Raw genomic sequence first — 13,969 nt, 5'->3', positions numbered from 1 at the left:
GCCCTTAATAATGTGTCTGACTACCAGTTAACAAAGTGGAGGGGTTAGTCACTTGTTACATGAAACCAGCTGGGATCATGCAGAGGCAGCAGCTGTAGACATCTGTGAAACATTAATGATCAGACCATAGGTAATGGCGCCTTGCGGGTCATCTGAAGGGGTCTGGGAAGCCGTCAACCAGATAAATGTCTAGAAAAGTCTTCAGTGTTTTTGAGAAATCCACCCGTCACTGGTAGTGTTTGTGAGAATCGAGTCTGTAATTCAAGGTGCCAGGAGATGTCAGAATTTGGGAGTTTGATAGAGTTGTTCATAATTTGCCCAGCCTGGGGGAAGATGCTCACTGCCCTTTCTGATTTTGTGAATTAGCAAGTTGTTCTCCAGAAGTCATTTGGAATGAATTTTATTTTAGGTTGGGTTGTTTAACACTCTGTAGGGACTGTTTGGTCACAGGAAGCAGACCTGCGAATTTGTCCTTCAGTGCCCAGGATCTGGGACAAGTCACTTAACTTTTCTGAGCTGTGGTTTATGTGTCTGTAAACTGGGATAATAGTGCCCATCTCATGGAGCTATTTGTGAGGCTCTCCCAAAACCCACACATGCCTGCCTGGTTTACGGTATGCCCTCAGCAACTGTTAGTTTCTTCCTTCCCCTTACAAAATGTGTTTGCATTTTGGACACTTAGTATTTTTGATAAAAACAATTAATTTGGAAAATTTATATAGATGAGATATAAGTATTCTTTAACATAGTGTAGCTATATTCTTAAATGTTTGACTTATGATTACATAACCAAGAAATTTGTTTTCTGGTCCTGATTCATTTGCTATTTAGTGATATGATAAGTCTTAGTTATGGATAAGTCTGGGTCTTGGTTTTCTTTATTTTAAAAAGAAGTTGCTGCTGCCCTAGTCAGTTTGGCTCAGTGGATAGAGCGTTAGCCTGCAGACGGAAGGGTCCCGGGTTTGATTCTGGTCAAGGGCATGTACCTCGGTTGCAGGCTCGATCCCTGGCCCTAGTTAGGGCATGGGCAGGAAGCAACCAATCGGTGTGTCTCTCTCACTTAGATGTTTCTCTCTCTCTCTCTCTCTCTCTCTCTCTCTCTCTCTCTCTCTCTCCTCCCTCCTTTCCACTCTTCTAAAAATCAATGGAAAATTTCCCTCTGGTGAAGATTAATAACAACAAAAAAAGCAATTGCTGTTTAGATGGTTTCTAAAGTCCCCTTTAGCTTAACATTTCTATGATTCTGTGATTCTGGAGAGGTAGAGGGAGGCACACCCAAGATAAAGTGCTCACGCACCCAGCTGGCTCCTTAGCAGAGCCAAGAACAGTGTGTGAGAAATCTGGCAGGCAGCATCCGGAGAAATGGATGTGTCAGTTGTCATCTGACCTGGGTGTTTCCTTGCACAGTCATCCCCTCTGCTCTGCATGGCAGAATCATAAAAAGCAGCAGAAGTTGCTTGTAGGTTGAATTGCTGATAGGGAACCAGGTTTCAAGGCTTGGGACGGGAGTCGGCACGCTTTCTGAGGTATCAGTGAGGTGGACAAGGGTGGAGGATGCAGGAGGAAAAGGCACCTGCTTGTAGGGGGAGCAGACGAGCACCAGATAACACCTGTGCTTCATGCTGCCTCCCCTTTCAGAGCAGTGACGCTGCTTTGCCCATTTAGCGTGTGCTCGCACAGTTGTGTCTCCTTCATAACCGGATTGCTAACCCCTTGCAAGAATGTTTGCCGTTCCACCCAGTTTACCAGGTAAACTTTGATCCCGGAACACAGAGAAACTGCTGTGTTCTGCAGAGATTTGTGGGCCATAAACATTGAATTTGCTATCCTTTTTCTATCCCACACTACAGCAATGAGCTCCACCTCCTGAGTGTGATTCATTTTGGGTCTTTCACTCCCTGAAGGGATGTGTAAGGGAAAAATCAGCTGGTGGCTGTTGTAGTACTCCACACAGAGCCTGTATGTAGGTTGCTAAGTTTTGCTCCAGGAAAAGAGGCGGTTGGAAATTCTCATTGCTGGGCGGGGTGTTGAGGTAGTTTGGGGACTCTGCTAGGGCAGTCCCATGTGTCTGGTTTTGATGGCCTCAGACGGGCTTGGGAACACAAGTAAATAGGGAGAAGGTGAACGGGTGGAAATATTTCTTGGTGCCATCCTGGCCTAAGAGAGATGGGTCAGAGGGCTTCCGAAAGAAAGCTGAACAAGGAGAGAACAGTACAGAACAGAACAACAGAACAGAAACACGACGGGAAGATGGTGTGTGTGTGAATGTGGAACTTGGTCAGCTCTTACTCTTTTCTGCCCAGAAGGTTCTCTCCCTTCCTGTCCTTTTGGCTGTAGGGGCTCCATTAGTCCCATGCACTCCCTTGTGAACAGGGCAGGGCACTGTGTGGGGTGAGAGTTGTGGAAGTCTGCCCTTCTTTGTTGGTGCTTAATGACTTGGAAACTGAAATAACACCCCGCCTACCTTTCTAGAGACTCCTGGCAGCCTAAATGGAAAACCTGCGTCAAATGAGCAAAAATCAGGGAGGAAAGGGCCCTTGAGCACCCAACATCATTTATGTGCACAGCCTAGCAGATAAGCCATATGCTTTCCACTCAGAGAGAGTCCTACCATTTATGGCGGTTGGACTGTAGGGACCCCTTTCGGGTCAGACACTGTGCCAGACACATTACCTCATTCTCAGTGGCCCAGCAAGGTGGAGAGCGTTGTTAGGCCTGCGTTTTAAAGTTTTAAAAACAGAGGCTCCGAGGGATTAAGTGGTGACTTGCTTAGTCCTACCCTGCAGGGTGAGTGGGAGAAGAAGAATTTTTATGATTAGATCACATTTGTGCCTTTAGAGTCTTAGACTTTGAGAAAGGGATGAAAGCTGTGCGCCCTTAACCTTGAATAAAAGGGCGCGCGTGTGCAGGCGTACCCCCCCCCCCCTCCCATCACCACCTTCACACGCTATCAGGTGCTGACAAATGTGGGGCTGTGACGCTGGTCCCCAAGTTATGTTACATACCTGCAATTTATTGCTTCTCACAAAGTCCTTTTTAAAAAAAATAGTTTTCTAATTTCAGAATCAAAGTAGATTAGAAGCAACATATTAGATGAGGAGTGTAGCTGACAGCCTGACAGGCAGAAAGGTTTAAGAAGCAGATACAGGGCCATGTCCCAAGATGCATGATCTGAAAAGTCACTGGGAGGAGTTCCCAGCTCCTCAGTGACAATGGAATAGCTGGCATGTCGGTCGTTCTGAGTGTAGAGTATGTTGGCATCGTCCTTCTTTCCTGCTGTTACCTTCTGTTGTCTTCTTCCGGAGGTCACGAGCCCCTGGAAGGCTGGGAGCATGTCTGAACAGTTCAACTCTGTGTCCCCAGTGCCTACCCCATCACTCACACAGTTGCTCAATGCCTGAATCAAGTGGAAAGATAGCACCAGGTATAGTAGAAACCTCTCAACATGAAGATATGGATTCCGGTGTTGATTTTGCCACTGACTACATGACCTGGCACAACTTTCTCTGAACCTCGTTATTCCTCTGTAAAATGAGGAATGAGGGTTCAAGGTTTGGGTGAACTTGAAAAGTTCATCCAGATCAAAATTTCTTGATCCTGGCAGAACATTTTGTAAAGCAGTGACTTGTAAAGTGAATACATTTTCATGGTGACCAAAATGACATTGACTCAGCCACCGCATTGTGTACTGTAAAATGGCTAATTTAATGTTGAGTGGTTTTCACCTCAGTTTTTGAAAGATGACATTTGCCAGCTATGGTGATATACAGTAGACTCCAGAAGGTTAAAAAGGACACTTGAGCCGAAACCGGTTTGGCTCAGTGGATAGAGCGTCGGCCTGTGGACTGAAGGGTCCCGGGTTCGATTCCGGTCAAGGGCATGTACCTTGGTTGCGGGCACATCCTCGGTGGGAGGTGTGCAGGAGGCAGCTGATCGATGTTTCTCTCTCATCGATGTTTCTAGCTCTCTATCCCTCTCCCTTCCTCTCTGTGAAATATCAATAAAATATATATTTTTTTAAAAAAAGGACACTTGACCTGACAAATGGTCTTTCACTGTGGCTTTGATTCACTGGATAGAGGGTACTGGGTTTTCCCATGGGAACGAAAAGTCACCGGAAGGGAATGCTTGTGTTTGTGCTTGGTGAGCATCTCCCCCTGTGCGGCTGTCATCACTGTGCCCCCCCCCCCAGAAGATGCAATCAGAGGGCATTCAGTGGAAGGAACACTTCCTTTTTATTAGTACAAACTGCAGTTTTCCAGGGTGACCAACAGATGAATGGTTGTTGTCTGGACTGGCCAGTGAATCTTGCTTCAAATAGCCCCCAGCACAAATTGTTCCTCAGCCACATGGCAGAAAGCAGATTCAACTTTTAAACAAAGTTGCTTGTTGGGTCACAGATTATACAAGGCAAACGATGCTAAGTTAGACTCCATAAATTTGTGATAAATCAGCCTGGGCTCCAGCGAAGTTTACCTTTGTGTTGTCTGTGAAGTATTTGCTGAGTCTCTGGGGAATGTAAACCAGTAAAGGTCCCAATGAACTTGAGAACAAACTGTAAAGGCCCTGAAGCTTTGGTTGGCTGTTTACGCGTAGACAGATGCTATTAAGTACAGATCTGCCACAACCAGTCACTGGAGCAGGCCAAGCAGGACTTCTGCTCTGAAACCCAAGCAGTCGGAGTTACTGCTTGTCCTTAAAATTACAAGCACTGTTTTTAAAAAGCACACTCGTGGAGTTTCCTCAGAAAATTAAAAATGGAACTGCCATTTGACCCAGTGGTCCCGCTTCTAGGAACATATCCTAAGAAACCCAAACACCAATCAAAAAGAATGTATGCATCCCTATGTTCATAGCAGCACAATTTACAGTGGGGGAATTGTCCCTCCTTATTCTTTGACATCCTAACAAGGACTCATTTTGTATTTTATTTGCCATATGAATTTTGACTACACCATCAGTTCCTGAAGACAGCTACTTTGTTATGTTCACCATTCAACATCCAAAACAGTGTTTGTCACCTAGGAAACACTCAAATAATGACTAATTGAATGGGCAGAGGATTCTGGAGTGAAGCGAAATGGTCATTCTTTTACTATTTACCTTTCAACCTGGAAAACACCACCAGTGAAGGTGGAACTGGTCAAGGTCATTTTCTGAAGCAAGTGTCCAGGGTCAGTGAGGATTTTGAAGGAGCCATCCCGTGGAGAGCCCTTAGTCACAGGATGACAGCATACAAAATGAATAGGAAGCCACTGGTAAGAAGTAACCAGGGTGGGGAATCCCAGGAAAAAACGGACTCATGAAGAAGTCCAAATCAGTGTACTATGAACTATGCCTCGTCGCTGCACCTTCTGTGTTCCATTCTTGTACACGCCGCACAGCCTTCTGATTCTTTGCTGTTTTGTGGGTGGTTCCTTGAGGGCTGGAACTAGGTTTCCTTCATTGGGCCTAGTTCAGGGCCTGACTCACAGGGTCTGGCACTCAAGGCATGGTTGTTTAATTGAAACCTAGTTGCAGGCCTTCAGGGGGCTATTGAAGGGCAGGTGGGACGCTGTGGGTGCATCTGCACTTGCTGTAGGATATGGGACCCATCCAGAAGGACTCTTAGCAGCTGTCTAGCCCAAATCCTAGGCCACAGGGTTAAGTCTCACAGACATCAAGTGACAGGGTAGACCTTGGACTCAGCTTATGAATCCCATTTCTGTCTTTGCCTGTTCTTGTTTTTATTTTTTAGTTATATTGGGAAAATATGCAGTGAAGTAAAACAGTGAAAATGAAACAGAGTAGAGAACCTAGAAATAAACCCATGCATATATGGTCAATTAATTTATGACAAAAGAGCCAAGAATGCACAGCGGGGAAAGAATGGTCTCATCAACAAATGGTGTTTGGAAAATTGGACAGCCACATGCAAAAGAATGAAACTGGACCCCAGTCTTATGTCATACACAAAAATCAACTTAAACTTTTTTCAGCTGATAACCATAAAGGAACATATCAACATATATGTAAGATTTAGCATCATGATATGAATACCCTCGAACCCAGCATTTTATGCAAGATCTACATGAATGTCAAATTTTGTTTTCCCCTAGTGCCTTTTTCTCTTAAAACTACTCTTCTTACTCTTCTGAACTTTATATTTACCATTCCCTTGTCTTAGCTAATAAGGAAAAAAAAGCCTTGCTATAGTCTTTTAAAATACACACATACACACACGTTACACACACGTGTGTGTTTATATCTAAATTCTAGTTCAGTGTGTCTTGTTGTTGAACTTTGTAAAAGTGGCAGCATCCTAGGTGGTCCCCTGGGACTTGCTTCCTCACTCCCACCATCAGTCTATTTCTGGGGTCACTCGTGTTGATGCTTGGAGCTTAGATCATCCATGTTTTCCTCATTTTCTTGTGCCATTTCCTGTTTGGACCCCTCAGGATTTGGGATGACTCCCACATAAAGGGTTCCAGTTAACTCTAATTTTAACTTTTTACAGGCTGTCATTAAGTTTTCCCATGTTGCTTGCCTTATGGGAAGCTTTTAGTCATTTACTAATTTAATGAAAATTAGATATCCTTAACCTTAGAAATGTGTAGTGAAATATTGCCAGTTAAGATTAATTGGGATTGATGCAAAATAGAAGTTAAACCATTTTGCAGCAGTATTCTCGTGCTTTCAGCTAGTACAGAGGACTGTGTGGAAGGAAGCCTTTCTGAGCGCTGGCATGTGGGGCGAGGCTGCAGTCAGTGTATTGTGATGGCGGTGTGATCGGGCGCTGTGGACGGGTTAAAGCAGTGTCTTTTCCTGTTGACCTTCTCTGGTCAAGTTACAGCTTTGCTTTTCCTAGGTAATGCTCTGCTCACCTGGTTGATCTCTTCTGAATCCCAGTGTGTTCTGGACTGAAGCTTCCGTGTAGCTAGGCTTACGTGTGTCTACATGTCTATGTTAGTTCTCAGGAAGATTGTTAACATCCAAGTTCAGAATATTTCCAAAGACCAGATGTTTTTAGGGGTTGCAAATGGGCTGCGAATTAGAATTGTATGTCCAATTTTCTGGGGCCTTAACTTTGATTTGAGTCAGGGAGTCTTTAGTCCCCAAAACTGATTGTTTTAAACCAAGGTTTCTCAAACTTGACTCTACTGATATATTGAGCCAGGTTGTTGGGATCTTTCCTGTGCATTGTAGGGTATTTGGAAACATCCCTGGTCCCAACCCATGAGATGCCGGTAGCTTCCCCTCTCCCAGTGATGACAACCAAAATGGTCTTTAAACATTGCCAAATGTCAGTGGGGGCTTGTGGCGAGGGCAAAATCAGCCCCAGTAAAGAAACACTAGTTTACACCTTTTTAAAAAGTTTAGGTTCACAGCAAAATTGAGCAGAAGGTACAGAGGCTGCCCATATAAACTCTGTCTTCACACATGCATAGCCTCCCCTGTGGGTTTGGACAAATTTATGACATATATCCACCATTTACAGTGTCATACAGAGTGGTTTCACTGCCCTGAAAACCGACTGTGCTCTGCCTGTTTATCCCCACTTCTCCAACCCTTGGCAACCACTGATCTTTTTTACTGTCTGTTACAGAATGTTATATGGTTGGAATCCCACTTTATGTAGCCTTTTAAGATTGATATATTAATATTTCACTTAGTAATTTACATTTAAGTTTTTTTCATGGCTTGATAGCTCATTGCTTTTTTCTTATTTTTGAATTTTACTTTCAATTACAGTTTGCATTCAGTATTATTTTGTGTTAATTTCAGGTGTACAGCATAATAGTTACACAATCAAAATACTTTATAGAGTGTTCCCCCTGGTATTTCCAGTACCCACCTGGCACTATATATAGTTACTACAATATGATTGACAGCATGGTAGCTCATTTCTTTTTTGGGTACAAACCAAGGAGTGCTGTTTAATTGTATAGTAAGAATCTGATAGTTTTGTAAGAAACCACCAAACTGTCTTTGAAAGTGGCTTTTTTACATTCCCACCAGCAGGGAATGAGAGTTCCTGTCGCTCCACAATCTTGTCAGTATTTGATGTCAGCATTTCTTGTCAGCATTCTGGATTTTGGCTATTCTTACAAATGTTTAATGGTATCTCATTGTTGATTTACATTTCTATGATGACATATGATGTTGAGCATTATTTCATGTTTATTTGCCTGTATATCTTCTTTGGGAGGTCTTTGGCTCATTAGCTTATACTTTTTAATCTAGCCTACTTGAATGATTTAAGGTTTTCTATTCTTGCACGGCCAATGGGGCACACAGCTATGGGTTTGAACACCTACCTCCAATTTAGAGCAACAAGAAAGGCTTCGGGGTTGGGTTGAGTGAGGCGAATGTTATACAATATTTTTATTTTAAAACATTTAAGACATGTATTTGCATACATATAGAAACATACTGCTATGAATTAAACACTTCACAGGTATTAACTAAATAATTACAAGAACCCTATGAAGTGTACTAGTATGCTTTCTATTTTATGAATAGAGGCTTGTAGAGACTAACAACTCTGCCCAAGGCTATAAGTTAATGAATGGGAATGGAATATGTCTCACTAGTGTCAAATCAGCTGGTCTGTGTTCTCGACCTTAGAAATGGTGTTAAAATGTCTTCCCATGCCAGCGAGCCAGACGCATGTCACCGTGGCCTTGGCTAGCATAGAAGGCATGGCACAAGCAGGAAATTCATGGTTGCTACAATGTTTCATTAAGCAAAACAAGTGCTACCAAATTTCTGGGGTGTGTGTGTGTGTTTCTTTGCAGATAGCCAGTTTGTTGTGGGTCCCAGAATAAATTGTTACTGATAACCATCTTGAGTAGGGGGTAAATCTCCCCCCTTTTTTTAAATAGCCTGCTGTATATGCCGTATTAGTCACCTGAAAATGAAATTGCCCCCAGTTAACTTAATGTGTTATGTCTTTGGTGAATATAAAGTAGATCCTTGTTCCTGAGCCTGTTTAAAGTTCATATATCAGGAGTGTGGATGGTCATAGTCAAAGGTTATATTTCATTACAGCCAAAAGTGGCAATTCCAGGATTACTTCGTGTATTTTATGAAAAAATTCCTTCGTTTGATTTAAGGCTTTAAAAAGTCCTGAGATTTGTCTGACAGAGCAGAATCAGATACAGATCAGATGGTGCTTCTGACCGGTAGTGTTGGGGGCTCCATCTGCCTTTTGTGTACTCCTCAGAGTCTTTACCGTTTTACCTGGCCCACCTTTCTCACCTTATTTCTTCTTGGTCCTCCTGAGGCCTGGCCTTCTGTGTTACAGCCCACTCTGCACTGAATTTACTTGGCACTTTACCAGTCTTGCCCCCACTTAATTATTCCTTCTTCCTTCACCATTCACTACATATTTGTGGTGACTGGCACAGGGTGGTGGCTCTGAGTAAATATTTGCATCGTGAAATTAAATAAAGAGAGTTTTGTGAAGCACACAGGGCCGAAAGAAGGTGCTCGGTAAACGAGAGTAATCTTTATCCTCCCAGGCCCCTGCAGCAGCAGTGACGCCAGTGTATTGCCTTGTGGTCCACTTGGCCAGCTAGTGTGAGCTCTTGGCTGTAAGTGGTTTGGTTCAGGTCTTCGTCTCTTTTGCAAGGGGCCTGGCACCATGGAAAATGCACCAAGCTTTAGCGAATGACTGAAGCACTTAACCTTTGTGTGCGTTTTGCTGCTTGTTCTCTGCCTGGCTTTCTTCCTGGCTTGGAGCTCATCAAGGAACCTGGCCTGGTGGTGCTACCTAATGTTACCTGTTTAAATCCAGGTTACAGCAAAGGATAAAGCTTCATCTGCTATTCGAGCATGCTGACTGCAGAACCCATCGGGAGTTAATACATTTGCATCTCCCGTGGTCTGCTGAAAAGCCAATGACACTTTGATGTGGGTAGAACAGGGTCACTTTCTGAACTCTCTGGCCTGCTTCCCACTTCTTTGATTGTCTTTTGGACGCCCCCACTTGAGGCAGACACTGCTATCAAAGAGAGACTAGCAGTGTCCCTCCAGGAGACGGGGCCGAGGGCCCACTACAGGTCTGCTTGGTCTTAGCATACCCTGAGCAAGCTGAAACTGCAAAAATGTTGTTAAAAGAGGATTTTTGGTGTTTCTGTTGGCAAAACGACTTAGACACTTTCATTTCTTTTTTCACAGAGTGATCAGCAGCTGGACTGTGCCTTGGACTTAATGAGGCGCCTGCCTCCACAGCAAATTGAGAAAAACCTCAGTGACCTGATCGACCTGGTACGTGCCTTGTTCATGTGGCTTCATTTGGGGCTAGGGCTCATAATTGGTCGCTTTTGAGTACCTTTTCCCATGCAGAATTCAAAACCCACAGGAAACCTGTCTCTAGCCAGACACCACCATGAGATGCCTCCAGACAGAGAAGATGGGTTTCATATGGTTGTCTTCATTTCAGCACCTTCCCCCGTGTTCATAAAGCCCAAGACAGGAGTTCTGAAGTTGATATCAGCCTGTCTCCTCCCCCCACGGGCTTGTTTTCAGGTTCTGGAAGCTCACCTTTAGGCAGGGAGAAGAGGTGGCCACACAGGCAGCGGGCAGTCAGCAGTGGGTGGTGTCAGGCTTTAGTAGTCTCTCTGCCATAGTGGAAGTTCTCGCGCCCAAGCAGCATGAAAATCTACCCTGGGGAATGCTTCAGTGGCTTCACTTCTAGTTTGGAACGGCATAAAACACAAAAGTCAGTTTTTGAAGAGAGTTCATCACATCTATTTTTTTAATATTTAATTTATTTTTATTTTTATTTTTTGAGATTCAAAATCATTGGTCTTGAAACGATGCCTCAGATTAACTGGCACCATAATATTTTTTGAAATGCTCAAAAGTATTAAAAAATATCTGTGAAGCTATGGGAAATATTGAAAAAGGTAAAATAAAATCAAATCAGGCCCCTAGAGGCCAACTGAATTACTGCATCACTTGGCCAGTGAGTTCTAGCCTTGGAACCTGAACCCTGAATCCCAGTCCTCTGTTCTTTTCCTGTGTCCCGTGTCTTCTTGGATATAATTATCAGTTGCCAATCCTGGCTTGTTGGTGAGGTTTGAAAACTTGTTCATATGCTGTAATGATATATTTAATTTCATTGCATGAATTCCAGAAAAGTTTTACTAGGAAAAAAATGTGAGTTCAGGAGACGCATGTCATTCACCAATCAAACTCTTCACAGTGTTCTGGAAGGTCCAGAGTGAAGCTATTTTATGTGTATAGGGACACAGACTTCCAGTTTAGAGGCAGCTGTCTGAGACAGAATGGAGCCTATTGAAGATAGCATGTAAACTTGCTATCTTTTATGTGTAATAATTCAGGAAGTGGGAAGAAGGAGGTTTCTTGAGGTAAATGATCCAGACTAGAAAGCCAGCTATACAGGTGCTTGTGATGGCGGCGAAGAGGAGAATGGAAAGTATGATGGGTCCTGGCTGGACAAGTACATTCTTTAGATGAGTATTAAAGAAAGAAGGTTGAATGTGTTGCAGATAAATCTTCTATATGCTCAGAATCGGGGGTCTCAACCAAGAGCCAGGGAGGTGACATAAAACACTGAAGTGGACTTCGTGTAGACAAGTGGTCTGGCTGGCAGACTCCACCTGGGAGCAGTGGTTAGGGGCGATCAGGCAGGCAGGCGAGTAGTTAGGGGCGATCAGGCAGGCAGGCAGAACAGACACCATATTCCCACAGGGCACCACATGCCCTCTGCTTCAGGCATGTGGTGCCCTGTGGGAATATGGTGTCTGTTGCTTGTTTTCAGATTTTTCTGGAGGAGCAGTACATTTGGAGTTATATGTAATACTGGAGGCCCAGTGCATGAAATTTGTGCACGGGGGGGGGGGGGTGCCCTTCAGCTCGGCCTGCACCCTCTCGCAATCCACCACCGATGGCTCCTAACTTCTCGCCTGCCTGCCCGATCGCCCCTAACCACTCTGCCTGCCTGCCTGATGGGCCCTAACCACTCGCCTGCCTGCCTGATCGCCCCTAACCCCTCTGCCTGCCTGCCTGATTGCCCCTAACCCCTCTGTCTGCCTGCCTGATTACCCCAACCTCTCTGCCTGCCTGCCTGATCGCCCCTAACCCCTCTGCCTGCCTTCCTGATCGCCCCTAACCCCTCTGCCTGCCTGCCCGATTGCCCCTAACCACTCTCCCTGCCTGCCTGATCGCCCTAACCACTCGCCTGCCTGCCTGATCGCCCCTAACCACTTGCCTGCCTGCCTGATTGCCCCTAACTGCTTGCCTGCCTGCCTGATTGCCCTAACCACTTGCCTGCCTGCCCGATCGCCCCTAACCACTCTCCCTGCCTGCCTGCCTGATCGCCCCTAACCACTCTCCCTGCCTGCCTGCCTGCCTGATCGCCCCTAACCACTTGCCTGCCTGCCTGATCGCCCCTAACCCCTCTGCCTGCCTGCCTAATCTCCCCTAACCCCTCTGCCTGCCTGCCTGATTGCCCCTAACCACCTCTGCCTCGGCCCCCACCTCTGCGGCTTTGTCCAGAAGCATGTCCAGAATGACATCTGGAAGGTTGTTCGGCTGTCCGGTCTAGTTAGCATTATTATGCTTTTATTATTATAGATAACCTGGTTTTTAAACATTGGTCCGAACATTCGATTGGTTAGATCTGATTTTGTGTAGAATTTGGGCATGTGCCTAGGAAATGTGAGTTGTGGGACTGGGGGTCAGAGAAAACAGTCTTTGTTGGGAAATAATGAAATATAAAGTTGGGTAGGTAGGAAGTGTCCTTGAAAGTCAGGAGGAGGTTTTTAATTTGATGTGGTGCTAATTGTCACCACCAGCCCCCTTACCGAGCTTTGTAGCAACACTTGTGCTAAGCTGTTTACCTGCGTGTCTTTGTTTAATTCTCAACAATCCTATAAGGCAGTATTACAAGATGTAGTTTAGAAGTGCTGTATGTCTGCCTTTTTCTCGGTTGGAGGGTTTTGATGAATCATATGTGGAAGAGGTGGGCAAAGGTTGAAGGTAAGATCAGATTCCTAATTTGGTCAGCTGCAGAGGCTTCTTTTTCTTTAAAACTCAGCATGAAAGTGTGCTTAGCGGAGTTTAAGTTTCGTTTGCCAATTTAGTTATGACTGTGTTTTAGAAATAAACCGAACAGAATGAATGATGAGCAAAATTTTTTCAGTAGACTCGTCTTGGTGTTTAACAGGCTCTTTTATTCTTATGGCTACCGAAGTGTTTTACGGCAGCTGTGTATTTTCTCTGATTCCCTCGCCATCCTTCATTTCAGAGATGTGCACGTTACTGCCTTTATGGAAACCTGGTCGGCTGGTCCCCTTGCTGCATGTGCCACTTGTACTTGGGCTCACCAAGGAAATTGCAGCATTGATGGTGAATGAAGGAGCCATCCTTCACCTTTGCCAAATACTGGGTGGAAGAGATCAGCCCTGAGGTTGAGTTTGCAGGAGGAGGCTCGAACGCAGATTGAAGTGCCACACTGTGTCTGTCCCTGATACATGATGTTGTATGCAGCATCTCATAGATTACTGTCAGAGTGCACTGCCTTTTCACATTTAACTTCGTCTTCAGTAGAATGGGGCTGGAAAGGGGATGGAGGCAGGTGTAGGTTGTGGGAACAAGCTGGATACTTTTATTTATGTTATCATTTCCTTGACTCTCCATAATGTATATATGACCACTTCATCTTTTTTGGGTGATTTAGACTCCGAGGAAGAAGCCAGGGTGGTGGTGTAGCTAAGCAGCACCAGGAATCCCTATTTCTCCTGCTGGGGTAACTCTGCTGGGTACCTTTGGGTCTGATCACTTATACTTAGCAATAGGTTAAATATGGTGCGTTTTCCTGATGTGTCAGTCTTATCTGTTTGTGGAAAACTGTTAAATAATTTAATTCATTAGTAATCTAAAGTATTAAAAAAGATGTATTATGGAGAATAATTTAAAATTCACATAATTAAAATGCCCGGCCGTTGTGTGGCTCAGT

At 44.5% G+C, this 13,969-nt stretch overlaps 1 protein-coding gene across 2 annotated transcripts in view; it reads left to right on the top strand.

Annotated features, from left to right (window-relative positions):
* CAPZB (capping actin protein of muscle Z-line subunit beta) overlaps positions 1-13,969 on the top strand; it is a 134,663-nt gene that overhangs the window by 48,352 nt on the left and 72,342 nt on the right. For both annotated transcript variants that reach the window (XM_080654330.1, XM_080654329.1), the window contains exon 2: positions 10,162-10,251. In XM_080654330.1, coding sequence (XP_080510456.1) covers positions 10,162-10,251 — 90 coding nt within the window. The remainder of the gene's footprint in view (positions 1-10,161; positions 10,252-13,969) is intronic.

This window comes from Plecotus auritus (genome assembly GCF_963455305.1).
Source record: "Plecotus auritus genome assembly, chromosome: 2".
Classification (NCBI taxonomy): Eukaryota; Metazoa; Chordata; class Mammalia; order Chiroptera; family Vespertilionidae; genus Plecotus; species Plecotus auritus.
Note: the sequence above shows the minus strand (reverse complement) of the source record. Positions and strands in the feature narration are given on the sequence as shown.